General features: G+C 47.3%; 1 protein-coding gene across 10 annotated transcripts in view; it reads left to right on the top strand.

Annotated features, from left to right (window-relative positions):
* Positions 1-14781, top strand: part of TERT (telomerase reverse transcriptase) — a gene marked incomplete at its 5' end in the record, with an annotated part of 59672 nt that overhangs the window by 776 nt on the left and 44115 nt on the right. For all 10 annotated transcript variants that reach the window (XR_014170731.1, XR_014170732.1, XR_014170733.1 and 7 more), the window contains 6 exons: positions 2129-3998; positions 7758-7956; positions 10253-10442; positions 11164-11346; positions 12851-13012; positions 14010-14105. Coding sequence is in view for 5 of the 10 variants with exons in the window: in XM_081920016.1 (XP_081776142.1) it covers positions 2129-3998; positions 7758-7956; positions 10253-10442; positions 11164-11346; positions 12851-13012; positions 14010-14105 (2700 nt within the window). The remainder of the gene's footprint in view (positions 1-2128; positions 3999-7757; positions 7957-10252; positions 10443-11163; positions 11347-12850; positions 13013-14009; positions 14106-14781) is intronic.

Below are 14781 nucleotides of genomic sequence, written 5' to 3'. Positions count from 1 at the left end.
GGTGAGCTCCCATTGCTAGGTCCCTGCTCCTGCCAACTTAGCAGTTCGAAAGCACGTCAAAGTGCAAGTAGATAAATAGATACCGCTCCAGCGGGAAGGTAAACGGTATTTCCATGCGCTGCTCTGGTTCGCCAGAAGTGGCTTAGTCATGCTGGCCAAATGACCTGGAAGCTGTATGCTGGCTCCCTTGGCCCATAAAGCGAGATGAGTGCCGCAACCCCAGAGTTGGTCACGACTGGACCTAATGGTCAGGGGTCCCTTTACCTTAAAGGGACCCCTTGGTGCTGTGGGTTAAATCACAGAGCCTAGGACTTGCTGATCAGAAGGTCGTCGGTTCCAATCCCTGCGATGGGGTGAGCACCTGTTGCTCAGTCCCTGCTCCTGCCAACCTATCAGTTTGAAAGCACGTCAAAGTGCAAGTAGATAAATAGCTACTGCTCTACTTTATTGGCTGAGGGAGCCGGCATACAGCTTCCAGGTCATGTGGCCAGCATGACTAAGCCGCTTCTGGCGAACCAGAGCAGCACACAAAAACGCTGTTTACCTTCCCGCCGGAAGAAGAAGAGTTTGAAGAAGAAGAAGAGTTTGGATTTGATATCCCACCTTTCACTCCCCTTCAGGAGTTTCAAAGCAGCTAGCATTCTCCTTTCCCTTCCTCCCCCACAACAAACACTCTGTGAGGTGAGTGGGGCTGAGAGACTTCAAAGAAGTGTGACTGGCCCAAGGTCACCCAGCAGCTGCATGTGGAGGAGCGGAGACGCAAACCCAGTTCTCCAGATTACGAGACTACCACTCTTAACCACTACACCACACTGGCTCTCAGTGTCTTTGACGTGCTTTCGAACTGCTAGGTTGGCAGGAGCAGGGACCGAACAACGGGAGCTCACCTCGTCGCAGGGATTCGAACCACCGACCTTCTGATCTGCAGGCCCTAGGCTCTGTGGTTTAACCTACAGCGCCACCCGCGTCCCTCTTGTGCCGGATTTACGTATACGCTAAACAAGCTATAGCTTAGGGCCCCACTCTCTTAGGGGCCCCAAAAAAATTAAAAGAGAGAAAAAAACTGGACGTACATGTCCAAAATATGATTAAAAAAACAAATAAAATAAAACCTACATACAGCAACAGTGTTTAGTTTTGTGTTGTGTAGGCTCCTATGATGTAAGTAATGGGCCTCACCTGTATTTCAGTATTAATATACTTCTTCTTAATTGTATTTCAGTTAAACAATTACCTTGATAAAATACGTATTTTGTTATGTTCAAATGGCTTTAAATACCTATTAGGTCCATAAGTTACCATATAGCATATATTCAACACAAAAAACAGCGGCAATTTGTTGTTGACAAAGGACAGCTGGACATATAAAGGGCCCCATTACCTTCAGTAGCTTAGGGCCTCATCAAACCTAAATCCGGCCCTGGACTCGCAGCCGATGTTGTGGGAGACCCAGCAGACAACAAACATGGAACCCACACAGTTGATAATCTACAAGAGGTCTCTCTTCGGAGGCAAATTCACATGCTCAGAAGTCGCAGTTAGCTATGGCCATGTCGGCGGCATTGGGGGGGGCTGTTTTCTCTTGCGGAACTGTTGTTGTTGTTGTTTAGTCGTTTAGTCGTGTCCGACTCTTCGTGACCCCATGGACCAGAGCACGCCAGGCACTCCTGTCTTCCAATGCCTCCTACAGTTTTGTCAAACTCATGCTGGTAGCTTCGAGAACACTGTCCAACCATCTCGTCCTCTGTCGTTCCCTTCTCCTTGTGCCCTCCATCTTTCCCAACATCAGGGTCTTTCCCAGGGAGTCTTCTCTTCTCATGAGGTGGCCAAAGTATTGGAGCCTCAGCTTCAGGATCTGTCCTTCCAGTGAGCACTCAGGGCTGATTTCCTTCAGAATGGAGAGGTTTGATCTTCTTGCAGTCCATGGGACTCTCAAGAGTCTCCTCCAGCACCATAATTCAAAAGCATCAATTCTTCGGCAGTCAGCCTTCTTTATAGTCCAGCTTTCACTTCCATACATCACTACTGGGAAAACCAGAGCTTTTACCACACAGTAATACCCAGTTTGTTTGGCTCTTTCAGGCACCTGCTAATGAAAATGTTGCTTTTTTTTTTTGCTGCATTGCAGGTTTCCAGTCAGGAGGATGTCGTGGCAAGAGTCGTTCAGAGAATCTGTGAAAAGAAGAAAAAGAATGTCCTGGCGTTTGGCTACGGACTTTTGAATGAGAATGACCGCCATTTGCCCTGCATGCCAAATATCTGCAGCTACCAGCATAATAGCACAACAGAAACCATTCGCCAAAGTGTTCTCTGGGAAATAGTCCTCAGCAGAGTTGGAGATGATGTCATGATGTACATCCTGGAACACTGTTCTCTCTTCATACTTGTTCCTCCGAGTTGCTGTTACCAAATTTGCGGCCAACCCATCTACGAACTTGCTTTAAGAAGCGCAAAAACCTCTCCTGCGTTCTTCAGGCAGAGATATCCCAGGCCGGCACCCAGTGTCTTATCTAGCTACCTGCGAGGAAGGCTTCGGCCTTGTGGGAAATACCTTGCCAAGGCAAACTGGGGGAAATGGAACTCTAGGAAGCAGAGATGGCGCAGATCACAAGAAGCTGTAGGCGGTGACTCCCAGCAGCCTTTGAAGGTTCGGAGAGCTGCCAGGCTGAGTCCTACAGTGAATGAACTGGTTACAAGGTCCAGTGACTACCTAGAGGACCAGCCAAGCCCCAAACGCTGCCTATGTTTAACAGCACCTCCTCGTAAAAGGAAATGGAAGGACTGTTATGAAATTAGCGCTAAGAGGAAGAAAACCACGCAAACGGACGAGGGCCTGGGAGAAGAAACAAGAAACCCCGTTCCCACTGAACGCAGAAAACAAATAATTCTGGATGGTGGTGGGGATGCATCTAGAGGGTGTGTAAGTCCAATTTCAGAGGAGCAGGTAGTTTTTGTGAAGCCTGTTGCTCAGAGAAGTGAACATGGAGCACAAACCTTGGATTGCACAGCTCCTGATAATTCAGAGCTTTTTTCATGTGGTCCTGCACGAAGTATGGAGAGCAAAACGCTGTGTGGATCTAGTACCAAAACAAAACCTCGCACTTGGGTGCCAAAGGTAGAACCTAGCATTTCTGATTATTGCTCAGTAAAGCTTGTGAATGCTGCTGCGACAGACAGAGGCCTAAGAACATCCAAGCCAGCTCAGGAGTTTTCTGATAGGATTTCTGCTCTTGCCGTGCAGATTGAAAGACGCTCCCTCTTGTATTCTTGCCGGCAGTTGAAAGAGCGTCTACCTAAATCATTTGTGCTGAACCGCTTAAAGGGCTATCCGGCAGGCGGGTGGCGGCTTGTGGAAGCCATATTTTTGAACAGCAAGATTCCAAAGCAGCCAGGTGAATCAAGTCTTCCAGGTTACGATAGGAAGAAGAAGCGACTTCCAAAACGCTACTGGCAGATGAGAGGCGTCTTCCAGGAACTGTTGCAGAACCACACAAAGTGTCCTTACCTAACAGTGTTAAGAAATAATTGTCCCATTTGGGAGTTGGACAAAATTGGCACAGGACGACGGAGTTGCGAGCAAAACATCTGTCGAGAGGGTCAAAGATTGCCAAGGACATGGCAGACAAACGCCACAGAAAATTTCCCCAGAAGGATATCGGGTGTTTTGGGTCCATTCTCAGGTGCTTCCTGTAGAAGCTTTGAAAAAGCTGAGTTGCATCAAAAAGGAACTGAAATGCGAGCTCCCCAAGTCTCCCCCAGTTCTGACGTCACAGTTTTCCTTAAGCAACATAGCAGCCACTGGCAAGTGTACACTTTTGTGAGGGGCTGTCTGGAGAGAGTGGTCCCTGCTGGACTCTGGGGTTCTAACCATAACAAATGCCGCTTCTACAAGAATGTAAAGCAGTTTATCTCTCTGGGGAAGTTTTCTACGTTTTCGTTACGGGAGCTGATGTGGAAAATGAGAGTCAACGATTGCGCTTGGCTTCGTCTGACCAAAGGTATGGACTTTGGTTATTAAAATGAAAGCAGCATCTCCTGAAAGTGGCTTTATTTTTAGACTGTCCTTCTTCATGTCAACATAGCAGGATAATTTCCAACCTAGTGCGAAATGCAGTCCTGCAGGGATAACCTACCTCAGGCATGTCCAATAGGTAGATTGTGATCTACTGGTAGATCGCGGGATGTTCCTGGTAGATCCTGGCTGATTTCTGGCCCCTCAAAGATCTCCTTACAAAAAAGCGGGGGGGGGGCGACCCAACTTTGCCTTTCCTAAAAAATCTCCAGAACTTTGGCTTCATAAAAAAAGCTGAACAACTTTGGATAGATCACAGTGCCAGTTTTTTTAATTGTGTGAGTAGATCGCAGTCTATTGGGAGTTGAACGTCCCTGACCTACATAATGATCTCTACTGTGTGGTGTTAGAATATAGCCCCCATCAGCCCCAGAAAGCATGGCCAACGGCCAGGGATTTGATGGGAGTTGTAGTCCATCACCATCTGGAAGGACTCAGTGCTGGCTATCACTACAATAATACACAAAGTGTGTAAATGAAGTTGGTAACTTAGGAGTGTAATGTGTTGGGCAACCATCCATTGCGTCCCAGCACAATTACATTATCTGAGAGATCTACGTTGATGATGCTGTTTTATTCAGATGCATTTTGTGGGATGTCCTTTTGGGAAAAAGTGATGAGTAGAACTAAAATAACCCATGAGATATCCCTTCCTGTCCAAGTTACACATGTTTTGCTAGGCTTGAGCCCAGTGAAGTAGGCTCTGTCAAAAGGCCACCAAACCATTGTTCTCAAAGCTAGCTAGGCCGCAAAAAGTATACAAAGCTGGAAATCAGTCGTATCTTCCCAGTGTTGAGGATTCTTTTGGGAAACAATCCCAAAAAAATGTGACAGAGCTTGGGTTCAGCTTGTGGTTAGCGAGCAGAGAGTTTAACCATGCATCCTGGTTTGGATAGCTCAGTCAGTAGAGCATAAGACTCTTAATTTCAGGGTTCTGGGTTCGAGCCCCACGTTGGGCCAAAGACTCCTGCATTTCAGGGGGCTGGACTAGATGACCCTCGTGGTCCCTTCCAACTCTACACTTCTGTGATTTAAAACAACCCAGTTAATGAATACAAGCAATAGAGCAGCTGCTTGAGAATAATACAGTGGTGCCCCGCAAGACGAACGCCTCGCAAGACGGAAAACCCGCTAGACGAAAGGGTTTTCCGTTTTGGAGGCGCTTCGCAAAACGAATTTCCCTATGGGGTTGCTTCGCAAGACGAAAAAAATCTTGCGCCCCCCCGCGGTTTTTTCCCGGTTTTTTCGCCCTTTTCCTAAGCTGCTAAGCCGCTTATCAGCTGTTCCGCTGATAAGCCGCTTAACAGCTGATCGCTAGAAGCCGCTAGACAGCTGTAGCGCTAATCCGCTAAGCTGTGAATGGGCTTGCTTCGCAAGACGAAAAAACCACTAGACGAAGAGAATTGCAGAACGAATTCTTTTCGTCTAGCCAGGCAGCACTGTAAAACAAAAGAGTGTTTTTTTGAGAGTGCCTGGGAGAACAGGGTTATTTATACTTGCCATCTGAAAGCCAGCCAGCAAGAATACTTGCTGTCAGAGTGTCTGCAGTCTGAATTTCTAAGGGCAAGGCGTTCCAGATTTGGGAGTGGGGGGAAATAGTGATGGCACTCCTATAGCAAGCCCAGCTATACAGTGGTGCCCCGCAAGACGAATGCCTCGCAAGACGAAAAACCCACAAGATGAAAGGGTTTTTCGGTTTTTGTGATGCTTCGCTAGACGATTTTCCCTATGGGCTTGCTTCGCAAGACGAAAGCCCATAGGGAAATCTCCGGGGACCTCTTTTAAATGCTGGCGGTGGGGAGCAAAGCCTTTTCCCCCCCCTCCGGACTTCAGAAGAGGTCCAGGAAGGCTGGCGGGGGCGAAAGGCTTTGCTCCCCACCGCCAGCATTTTAAAAGCGGTCCGGGATAGCAGGGAAGCGCTTCCCGCTATCCCGGACGGCTTTTGAAGGCAGGCGGGGGGAGCAAAGACTTTTAAAAGCCCCCGGTTAGGGGGTCCTGGACCTCTTCCGAAGGCGGGCGGGGGACAAAAGTCTTTGTCCCCCCTGCCTGCCTTCCCGGGAGAGCGGGAAGGCAGCACTGCGTTTTCCGCTCTCCCGGGAAGGCAGGCAGGGGGGAGCAAAGACTTTTGCCCCCCGCCAGCCTTCAGAAGAGGTCCTGGACCTCTTCTGAAGGCTGGCGGGGGGCAAAAGTCTTTGCTCCCCCCCGCCTGCCTTCAAAAGCCGTCCGGGCGCTTTTAAATTGCCCCGGACAGTCCCGGGGCGATTTAAAAGCCCCCGGTTAGGCAGGCAGGGGGGACAAAGACTTTTGCCCCCCCGCCCGCCTTCGGAAGAGGTCCTGGACCTCTTCTGAAGGCTGGCGGGGGGCAAAAGTCTTTGCTCCCCCCTGCCTGCCTTCCCGGGAGAGCGGGAAGGCAGCGCTGCTTCTCCGCTCTCCCGGGAAGGCAGGCGGGGGGAAGCAAAGACTTTCGCCCCCCGCTGGCCTTCAGAAGAGGTCGGGGGACAGACTGTCCCCGGACCTGGTCTGAAGGCGGTTTCCATAGGAACGCATTAATTGATTTTTAATGCATTCCTATGGGAAACCGTGCTTCGCAAGACGAAAAACTCGCAAGACGAAAAGACTTGCGGAACGAATTAATTTCGTCTTGCGAGGCACCACTGTAACCAGAATTACTCAGAATAGGATGCTGGTATTCTCTGACAGATTTCAGCCTTGTAAATAAGTCTGCGGAATTTGTTGTTGCTGTTTAGTCGTTTCCGACTCTTCGTGACCCCATGGACCAGAGCACGCCAGGCACTTCTGTCTTCCACTGCCTCCCGCAGTTTGGTCAAACTCATGCTGGTAACCTCGAAAACACTATCCAACCATCTCGTCCTCTGTCGTCCCCTTCTCTTTGTGCCCTCCATCTTTCCCAACATCAGGGTCTTTTCCAGGGAGTCTTCTCTTCTCATGAGGTGTCCAAAGTATTGGAGCCTCAGCTTCACGATCTGTCCTTCCAGTGAGCACTCAAGGCTGATTTCCTTCAGAATGGAAAGGTTTGATCTTCTTGCAGTCCATGGGACTCTCAAGAGTCTCCTCCAGCACCATAATTCAAAAGCATCAATACTTCAGCAATCAGCCTTCTTTATGGTCCAGCTCTCACTTCCATACATCACTACTGGGAAAACCATGGCTTTAACTATACGGACCTTTGTCGGCAAGGTGATGTCTCTACTTTTTAAGATGCTGTCTAGGTTTGTCATTGCTTTTCTCCCAAGAAGCAGGCATCTTTTAATTTTGTGGCTGCTGTCTCCATCTGCAGTGATCATTGGTGAATTTACTAGCCCGTAAATATTTCAATAAGCTTGCCCGAGTGGTGTGATTTTTTGTGTGTGATACTCAAATGGTGTCATGGCCCAGAAGACAAGTCTGCGCCACCACCCTTGCCAGATCCTGTGCTTTCAAGGGAAGAAATTGGCATTCCTACTACATGGCCAAGTGTGCGTATGAGAGGGGACAGATCTTGCCATTCCTGTCTCATAATGTAGCCGCAGCAGAAATGTCCGTGGGGGTTTTCAGCTGTGTGTTTTCACTTGGGAGGAACCCATCTTTGTAAAATGGTAGCCTGTACTTTGGTTCGTGGTGGTGACTTTTTTTAGAAAGCTCTTTCTAGACTTAATTGTGAATAAACCTGCAATTCTGCTTATAGACCTCAGGCATTTCGTTCCTGCCTCCGAACACCGTTTCCGTGAAGGTCTGATGTCCAAATTCCTGTACTGGCTGATGAACTCCTTCGTTGCAGAACTGCTGCGATCTTTCTTCTATATCACGGAGACTATGTTTCAAAAGAACATGCTTTTTTACTTCAGAAAGGCTGTTTGGAGGAAGTTGCAGAGGATTGGCATTAGGTATTTATTACTTGAAGCGCCGTAATTCGTATCCTGCGCGAGGGGGGTGGGGAATGTGTGCTCCCTTTGTACAGTCTCCCATACCTTCCTCTGGGAAGATGCCATTTGAAAAGGGTCCCATTTGCACTGCACATTTAATTATATTATGCCACTTTAATCCATCATGGCTTCCCCCAGAGAATCCTGGGAAGTGTAGTTTGTTAAGGGTGCTGGGAGTTGTTCAGAGATCCCTATTTCCCTCACAGGGATACAGTTCCCAGAGTGGTTAAAAAGTCAGTCCCTCTCTGCAAGGTAGGCTAAGCGGTCTCCTAACAACTCTCTGCACTGTTAAACTACATATTCAACATAATTATGGGAAGTTTTTTAATGTTTAATGCTGTATTGTGATTTTAATATTTGGTTGGGAGCCACCCAGAGTGCTGGGGAAACCCAGCCAGATGGGTGGGGTATAAATAATAAATTATTATTATATTATTATTATAAACAACTGTTAAAAGCAGTATGAATGAATGAATGAATTTATTAATACGGTCACAGACCAGCGTCAACACACACAATATCATAAATCATAAAAACATATCAGAAATACAAGGGACAATATGAATATAACAAAGATTTAAATATAAAAAAATAAAATTAATTATTAGCGTGCCCCCTGTAATTAACATTTAGGAGTTTGGTCATTATGGGATGCCACTTGCTTCCTGCGATTGATTGCAGACACACAGAATTTAGCTACATTTAATGTAGTCTTGGGATTCTTGTCCTCTAGCAGTAGTTTTAAACTATGGTATTCCGATTCTTTCCTGGACTTTTGCACAACAGGTGTAATAAAAGTCAAACGTATATCCTCATAAAGACGACAACGTAATAGTACATGTGATGCAGTTTCAACTTCCAACGAGCCACAAGGGCAGACCCGTGCTGTATATGGTTTACCCTCAAATCTGCCCAAAGCAGTATGATACTGCTTTAAACATGTCGTGCAGACAAGGTCTAGGACTCTGAACCTTTCAAATGTAGCTCACTGATTTGAGTGTTGCCGTTTTGAGGGGGTGGGGAAGGTCAGATGAACCAAAAAGGTTGAGAGCATATGTGTGAAGTGTCACAGGCTATTCCTGCCCCTGATGTGCAAAATGGGTGTGCTATCATCCACAAATACTGAGATACTGCAAAGGTCTCTAAAGTTCGTACTGATGCGCAGGTGTGCAAGCAAGCGCACCCTACACAGCTTCTCCACATGAGGATTGTGGTTGAGCCAGGATCCCACTTGTGTGACGTGCTCTAGTGTGTACATTGGGAACACACCCAACCCACACAGCACCTTCCAAGACCCTCTGAAAGCGCAGATGGGGACATGCCCCCTGGCACATTGGGCCATTGAATTGCAAGACCATGTCCTACACACACAGAGCCATTGTTTTTTTTTTAAAATTGATCCTCCTGAGCTTCAAAGTTTCTCTGATGAGATTTATGTCCTAGCATTGTTCACGAAGACAAAGTGGAAATCCAGATGTCCTGGATAGTCCTGCCCCTCCCTCTCTCCTCTATACAGTGGTACCTTGGGTTATGTTACCTTTGGGTAACGTAACTTTCGGGTTGCAAACGCAGCAAGCGCAGAAGCAGCCCCTCTCGTTGTGGACTTTTCAGGTTGCACACGGACCCCCGGAATGAATTAAGTTCGTATCAGGAGGGTCCACTGTACAGTGGTACCTTGGGTTACAAACGCTTCAAGTTACAGACTCCGCTAACCTGGAAGTAGTACCTTAAGAAATTTACCTCAGGATGAGAACAGAAATCACACGGCGGCGGCAGTGGGAGGCCCCATTAGCTAAAGTGGCACCTCAGGTTAAGAACAGTTTCAGGTTAAGAACAGACCTCCGGAACGAATTAAGTTCTTAACCAGAATTACCACTGTATTAACATTAGACCACATGGCTTGCTGTGCTACCAAGACAAGCAAAGACACACATCTTCCCAATTTCCAGTTGGTTGAAAGAATCTGTTCTAAATGACCCACTTCAAAGAATACTCAGATGGCAGGCTCTGTTCTCAACAGAGTATTTCATACAGGGCTTCCCCCCCCCCCAAGCCAGAACTCACCAGAACTCAGTTCTGGCACCTCTCAAATGGGTGCCATTACTATTGTAGGAGAGCAATGGCGGCGCTCACGGTGAGTTCCGGCACCTCTTTTTCTAGCAAAATAGCACTGATTGTACGGAAGCAAAACTCGAGGGGAATTTTGTGATCTGCTTCGTAGTCTGTTGTAAAAGAATAATGTTCCTTTCCACTTTAGAAGTCATCTGGCCAAAGTGCAGCTTCGTGCCTTATCAAAGGAGGAGATTGAAATTCTGCAGCAGAAAAAGTGTGTCCCCTTGGCATCGAAACTCCGGTTCATCCCCAAAGCACATGGCCTGCGTCCCGTGGTCAGCCTGAATGACGTTGTAGGAGCTGGAGCATTCTGTAGAAAGAGCAGAGACCAAAAGGTTCTTATTTTACAGTTGCATAGTGTGAAGTTGGGATGCGGGTGGCGCTGTGGCTTAAACCACAGAGCCTAGGACTTGCCAGTTAGAAGGTTGGCGGTTCGAATCCCCATGATGGGGTGAGCTCCCGTTGCTCAGTACCTGCTCCTGCCAACCTAGCAGTTCGAAAGCACGTCAAAGTGCAAGTAGATAAATGGGTACTGCTCCAGCGGAAAGGTAAACGGCGTTTCTGTGCGCTGCTCTGGTTTGCCAGAAGCGGCTTAGTCATGCTGGCCACATGACCCGGAAGCTGTACGCCGGCTCCCTCGGCCAATAAAGCGAGATGAGCGCCGCAACTCCAGAGTCGGCCACGACTGGACCTAATGGTCAGGGGTCCTTTTTAGTGTGAAGTTCATTCAATGAGCAAGTGTTGTCTTTATCATCTTTGTAGCCCTCTTTTGAATCCCATCCCCAAATAATAATAATATTTGGACGGCTTCCAACAAGAGAGTAAAAATACATTAAAACATCAGTCATTAGAAACGTCCCTAAACATGGCTAAATCCTATTCCTACATCCTTCTTAAATGCAGCATGCGTCCTTTCCAAGAACTCTTCATTTTCTCCCTCTGCTAGTTCCTTTCTTTTCCAAGAGATCAGTCAACTTGGACATGCATGAGAATGCTTTGTCCTTTGTGAAACACTAATGCCCCCCTAATTTCTCTCTCTCTTTAATTTTCTCCTAGGTTCACTACTTCAACAAACAACTTAAAAACTTATTTAGTGTCCTTAGTTATGAAAGCACCAAGAACCCCATCTGGCTTGGCTCTTCTGTGTTTGGAAAAGATGATACTTACGCAATATGGAAGAAGTTTGTTTTGAAGGTTTTGGAGTCAAACTCAGAAATGCCGAGATTCTACTTTGTGAAGGTAACGCTTAGTGTCTCCATTGGGCCTGGATGTTTTCCATTTCTTGAAAGTGGACAGAACCGAGGATTTTTCTTTGTTTAAGGCTGCAGTACTGTGACCAAGCTCTGTTGAACCCAATGGCATGTAGGTCTGAATAAACATGCACTGGGAATCAGGAATATTTCATAAGTCGGAGTCTGTGGCCCCAGTTGCTCAGTTTCGTAACGCTGCTGGCGTCGAGCTGTTTGCTTCTTTCTCTTCACTCCAGGTAATCACACCTGTAGGGAAGGATAAGGTAAAGGGACCCCTGACCATTAGGTCCAGTCGTGGCCGACTCTGGGGTTGTGGCGCTCATCTCGCTTTATTGGCCGAGGGAGCCGGCGTACAGCTTCTGGGTCATGTGGCCAGCATGACTAAGCTGCTTCTGGTGAACCAGAGCAGCGCACGGAAACACCGTTTACCTTCCCACCGGAGCGGTACCTACTTATCTACTTGCACTTTGATGTGCTTCTGAACTGCTAGGTTGGCAGGAGCAGGGACCGAGCAACGGGAGCTCACCCCATTGCGGGGATTCGAACTGCTGACCTTCTGATCAGCAAGTCCTAGGCTCTGTGGTTTAACCCACAGCGCCACCCGCATCCCTTTTTGTAGGGAAGGATAGGGCTCTGTAATATCTCAAGAAAGGACAGTTTTAAACTGGAGTTGGTTTCACACTTGGGTTGGGATAGAATTCACACTCGGCTTCCAAGTTTTGCCCTGTGCAGAACTAAGGTTGATTCAGGGGTTGTTAACTTGAGTCAGCGGAGACCAGTCACGTTACAGAAGGTTTTTGGTGTGCGGAAACATGCCAATCCCAAAAAGGCTGCTGTTGATTGGCATATATAGTCTTATCCACTCTTCAACACACATTATCTCTTGTACACGGACACACTCACATTGTCTCTCATGCACACACGCATGCTTTCTCTCATCTGCGAGTCCTCCATCTGCAAGATGTACGAAGCAAAGTTTAGAGAGAAACTGCAGCAGCAAGGAGCCTTTGCAGAACCCAGCAAATTTCTCTGTTCTGTGCAGATTCCAGCCAAGGATTTGAAAGTTTTACAGGTATCCATCCCCCACTCCAGTTCCAGGGTTCTTGCCTCTCCGCTGCTCACCCCTGGTTCGTTGAAATTTCCATTAAAACCCTCCTGAAATCTACAGTCCACATCTCCTGTTGAAGCTAAGCATGTGTTACTGAGCAGAATATAGGTTTGTCCTCTGTTACCCTCATCCCTGTCTTTTCTTCCTCCCTCTGTTCCCTTTCCCTGCACTGAAGTTTAGTCTGTAAGCTCCTCGGGGCAGTGGCCTGTCCTTTTGTAAAAGCATTATTGCTGATGTTGTCATTGTCCTTTGCAGAATACATCTGTACCGATTAGCAAATGCCCTCCCGTTGCAATTTCTTTGCTTTGTGTGATATCTGATGCACGGTTGAAAGTTTAAAATAATGGAATTTCTTCTCCCCACCCCCCACTTCGCTCTCTTTCAGGCTGATGTCACAGGGGCTTACGATACCATTCCCCATAATAAACTGATAGAAGTCATTTCACGAGTCCTTGCTCTGGAGAGAGAGACCCGTTACAACATACGCCGCTATGCAGTGATCATGAGGACCAGAAATGGACTTAAGAGAATATGCTACAGGAGACATGTAGGGCGGATCTTTTTTCTTTCTCTCACCCACATTTTCTGTTCTCTGATAAGTACAACAACCGTGGGAACTCTGTAACGTCTTCGTAAATATTCCATGGATAGGCTAGCCAACGAATACCATCCTTAAGGCCGGGAAGCAACACATTTTGAAATGTCCTGCCTGCTAACGAAAAGTGGTCACTCCTAATTTGGGTGCTTCCTCTCGCTTGCTCCAGGGTTTTGCAAGAGGTTCCAATGGAACCTCACTGATGCCTCGTACCCAAGTTCAGCAGCAGGACTTTTCCTCTCCCAAGTTCTCTATGGAGAAAGGCAGAGGCCCTTCCCTCATGCTGAGCTTTTGCAGGATATAGAAGACCTCAGCATCGTGCTCCTGCAAAAGTCAGACCTGGAAGAGGATCCTTGTGCTGGGCGTGCAAAATCCGCGAGCAAGCAGGTTTATAGAGCCCTGTTCAAAATACTTTAGCCATATCACTGTTCCAGAAGTGAATTCAGCTGTTCTTAGCTAGGTGGCAGTGCCTGCGTTTGAGACTGCTCCTGGGCTAACCTCTGCCTTGATTTTGAAGTAGCCTGGCATCAGGTGGTATCGTTGGTGACAGAGAGGCTGTGCCCTAGCTTTTCAAGGGTTCTGCGTTTATTTTACACCATGGAAATGCATATCTGCTGAATAGTCCAGGACTTTAAAATTGTAATGTTTCTTCTGAGTGCACCAGGAGCTTCGTGGTTCTTATTTATTGATTACCACAGAAAAGAAGGGCGGAAGTACGGGCTGAGGAGCACATGCCAGCAGCTCCTGGGAGAACTGTGGGGCAGCCCTTGCCCAAACCCTTGGGAGAAGCTGGGTGGGGGATGCCAGGAAGTAGAGTGGTCTTCTGCCTGCCCCCTTCCACATTCTTTTCTCTCAATCCAGCTCCTCATAATTGTTAACCCTGACATTTTTACTGTGCTGGAGGTCAACTCAAAAATCAAAAATGTCTCAGTCTGGATGTTGTTTGCAGGTATCTGTTTCCAGTGAGTTTAAGCCTGATATGAAACAGTTTCTGTGTCATCTTCAAGAGAGCACCTCACTGCGGAATGCAGTAATAGTTGAACAGGTAAGCTTCTATGTACCATTCCCTTTAACTAGGGAGGCTGAGATTGAAAGAGGATTTCCTAAGGCTGCCCCATTGGTGTGTCCCAAGCTGTAGGCAAACCTTGCAATTGGTTGTCTCGCTCTCTCTTACACACACACGCATACACTTCTTCATTTTTTTGACTAACTGCCTCTTGCCATGTCGTCTGAACTTGTCAAACCGTAGTAAATCTTAACTATGGTGTGGGTAGACCCCAGTTTAAAGTTTGGGTGACATGCTAAAATGTAGCTTTGCCAGCGGCAAACATGTGGGGCGAGGGAAGCATGCAATCCCAAGGCTCACTTAGGCTCACAGTAAACCATAGTTGTTCAATAAACCATAGTTTCTTTTAATACCTGCTGAGTTCATGACAGCCAGTAAATTCATGGCAGAGGCAAGATTTGAGCAGTAGACTGCCTGAGTCATAACTCCTTCAGTTAGGCTGCAATCCTAAACCCACTGCATCCAGTAGGATTTACCTCTGAGTAAACATGCATAGGTTTGTACTATTAGCCACTGCATTTTACCATTTCTGAAGGTGAGATTAACTTCAAGACAATTTATTCATTTGGGGCTGACGCTAGTATTTGCGTTCCTGTTTAGAGGTTGCCCACATCTTGCATTGTGCCGTTTTCACTTTTAATATTTTAATCCCTCT

Source organism: Podarcis melisellensis (assembly GCF_964234715.1).
Source record: "Podarcis melisellensis genome assembly, chromosome: 7".
Taxonomy (NCBI): Eukaryota; Metazoa; Chordata; class Lepidosauria; order Squamata; family Lacertidae; genus Podarcis; species Podarcis melisellensis.
The sequence above is the reverse complement of the archived record's forward strand: the minus strand, read 5'-3'. Positions and strand labels throughout refer to the sequence as shown.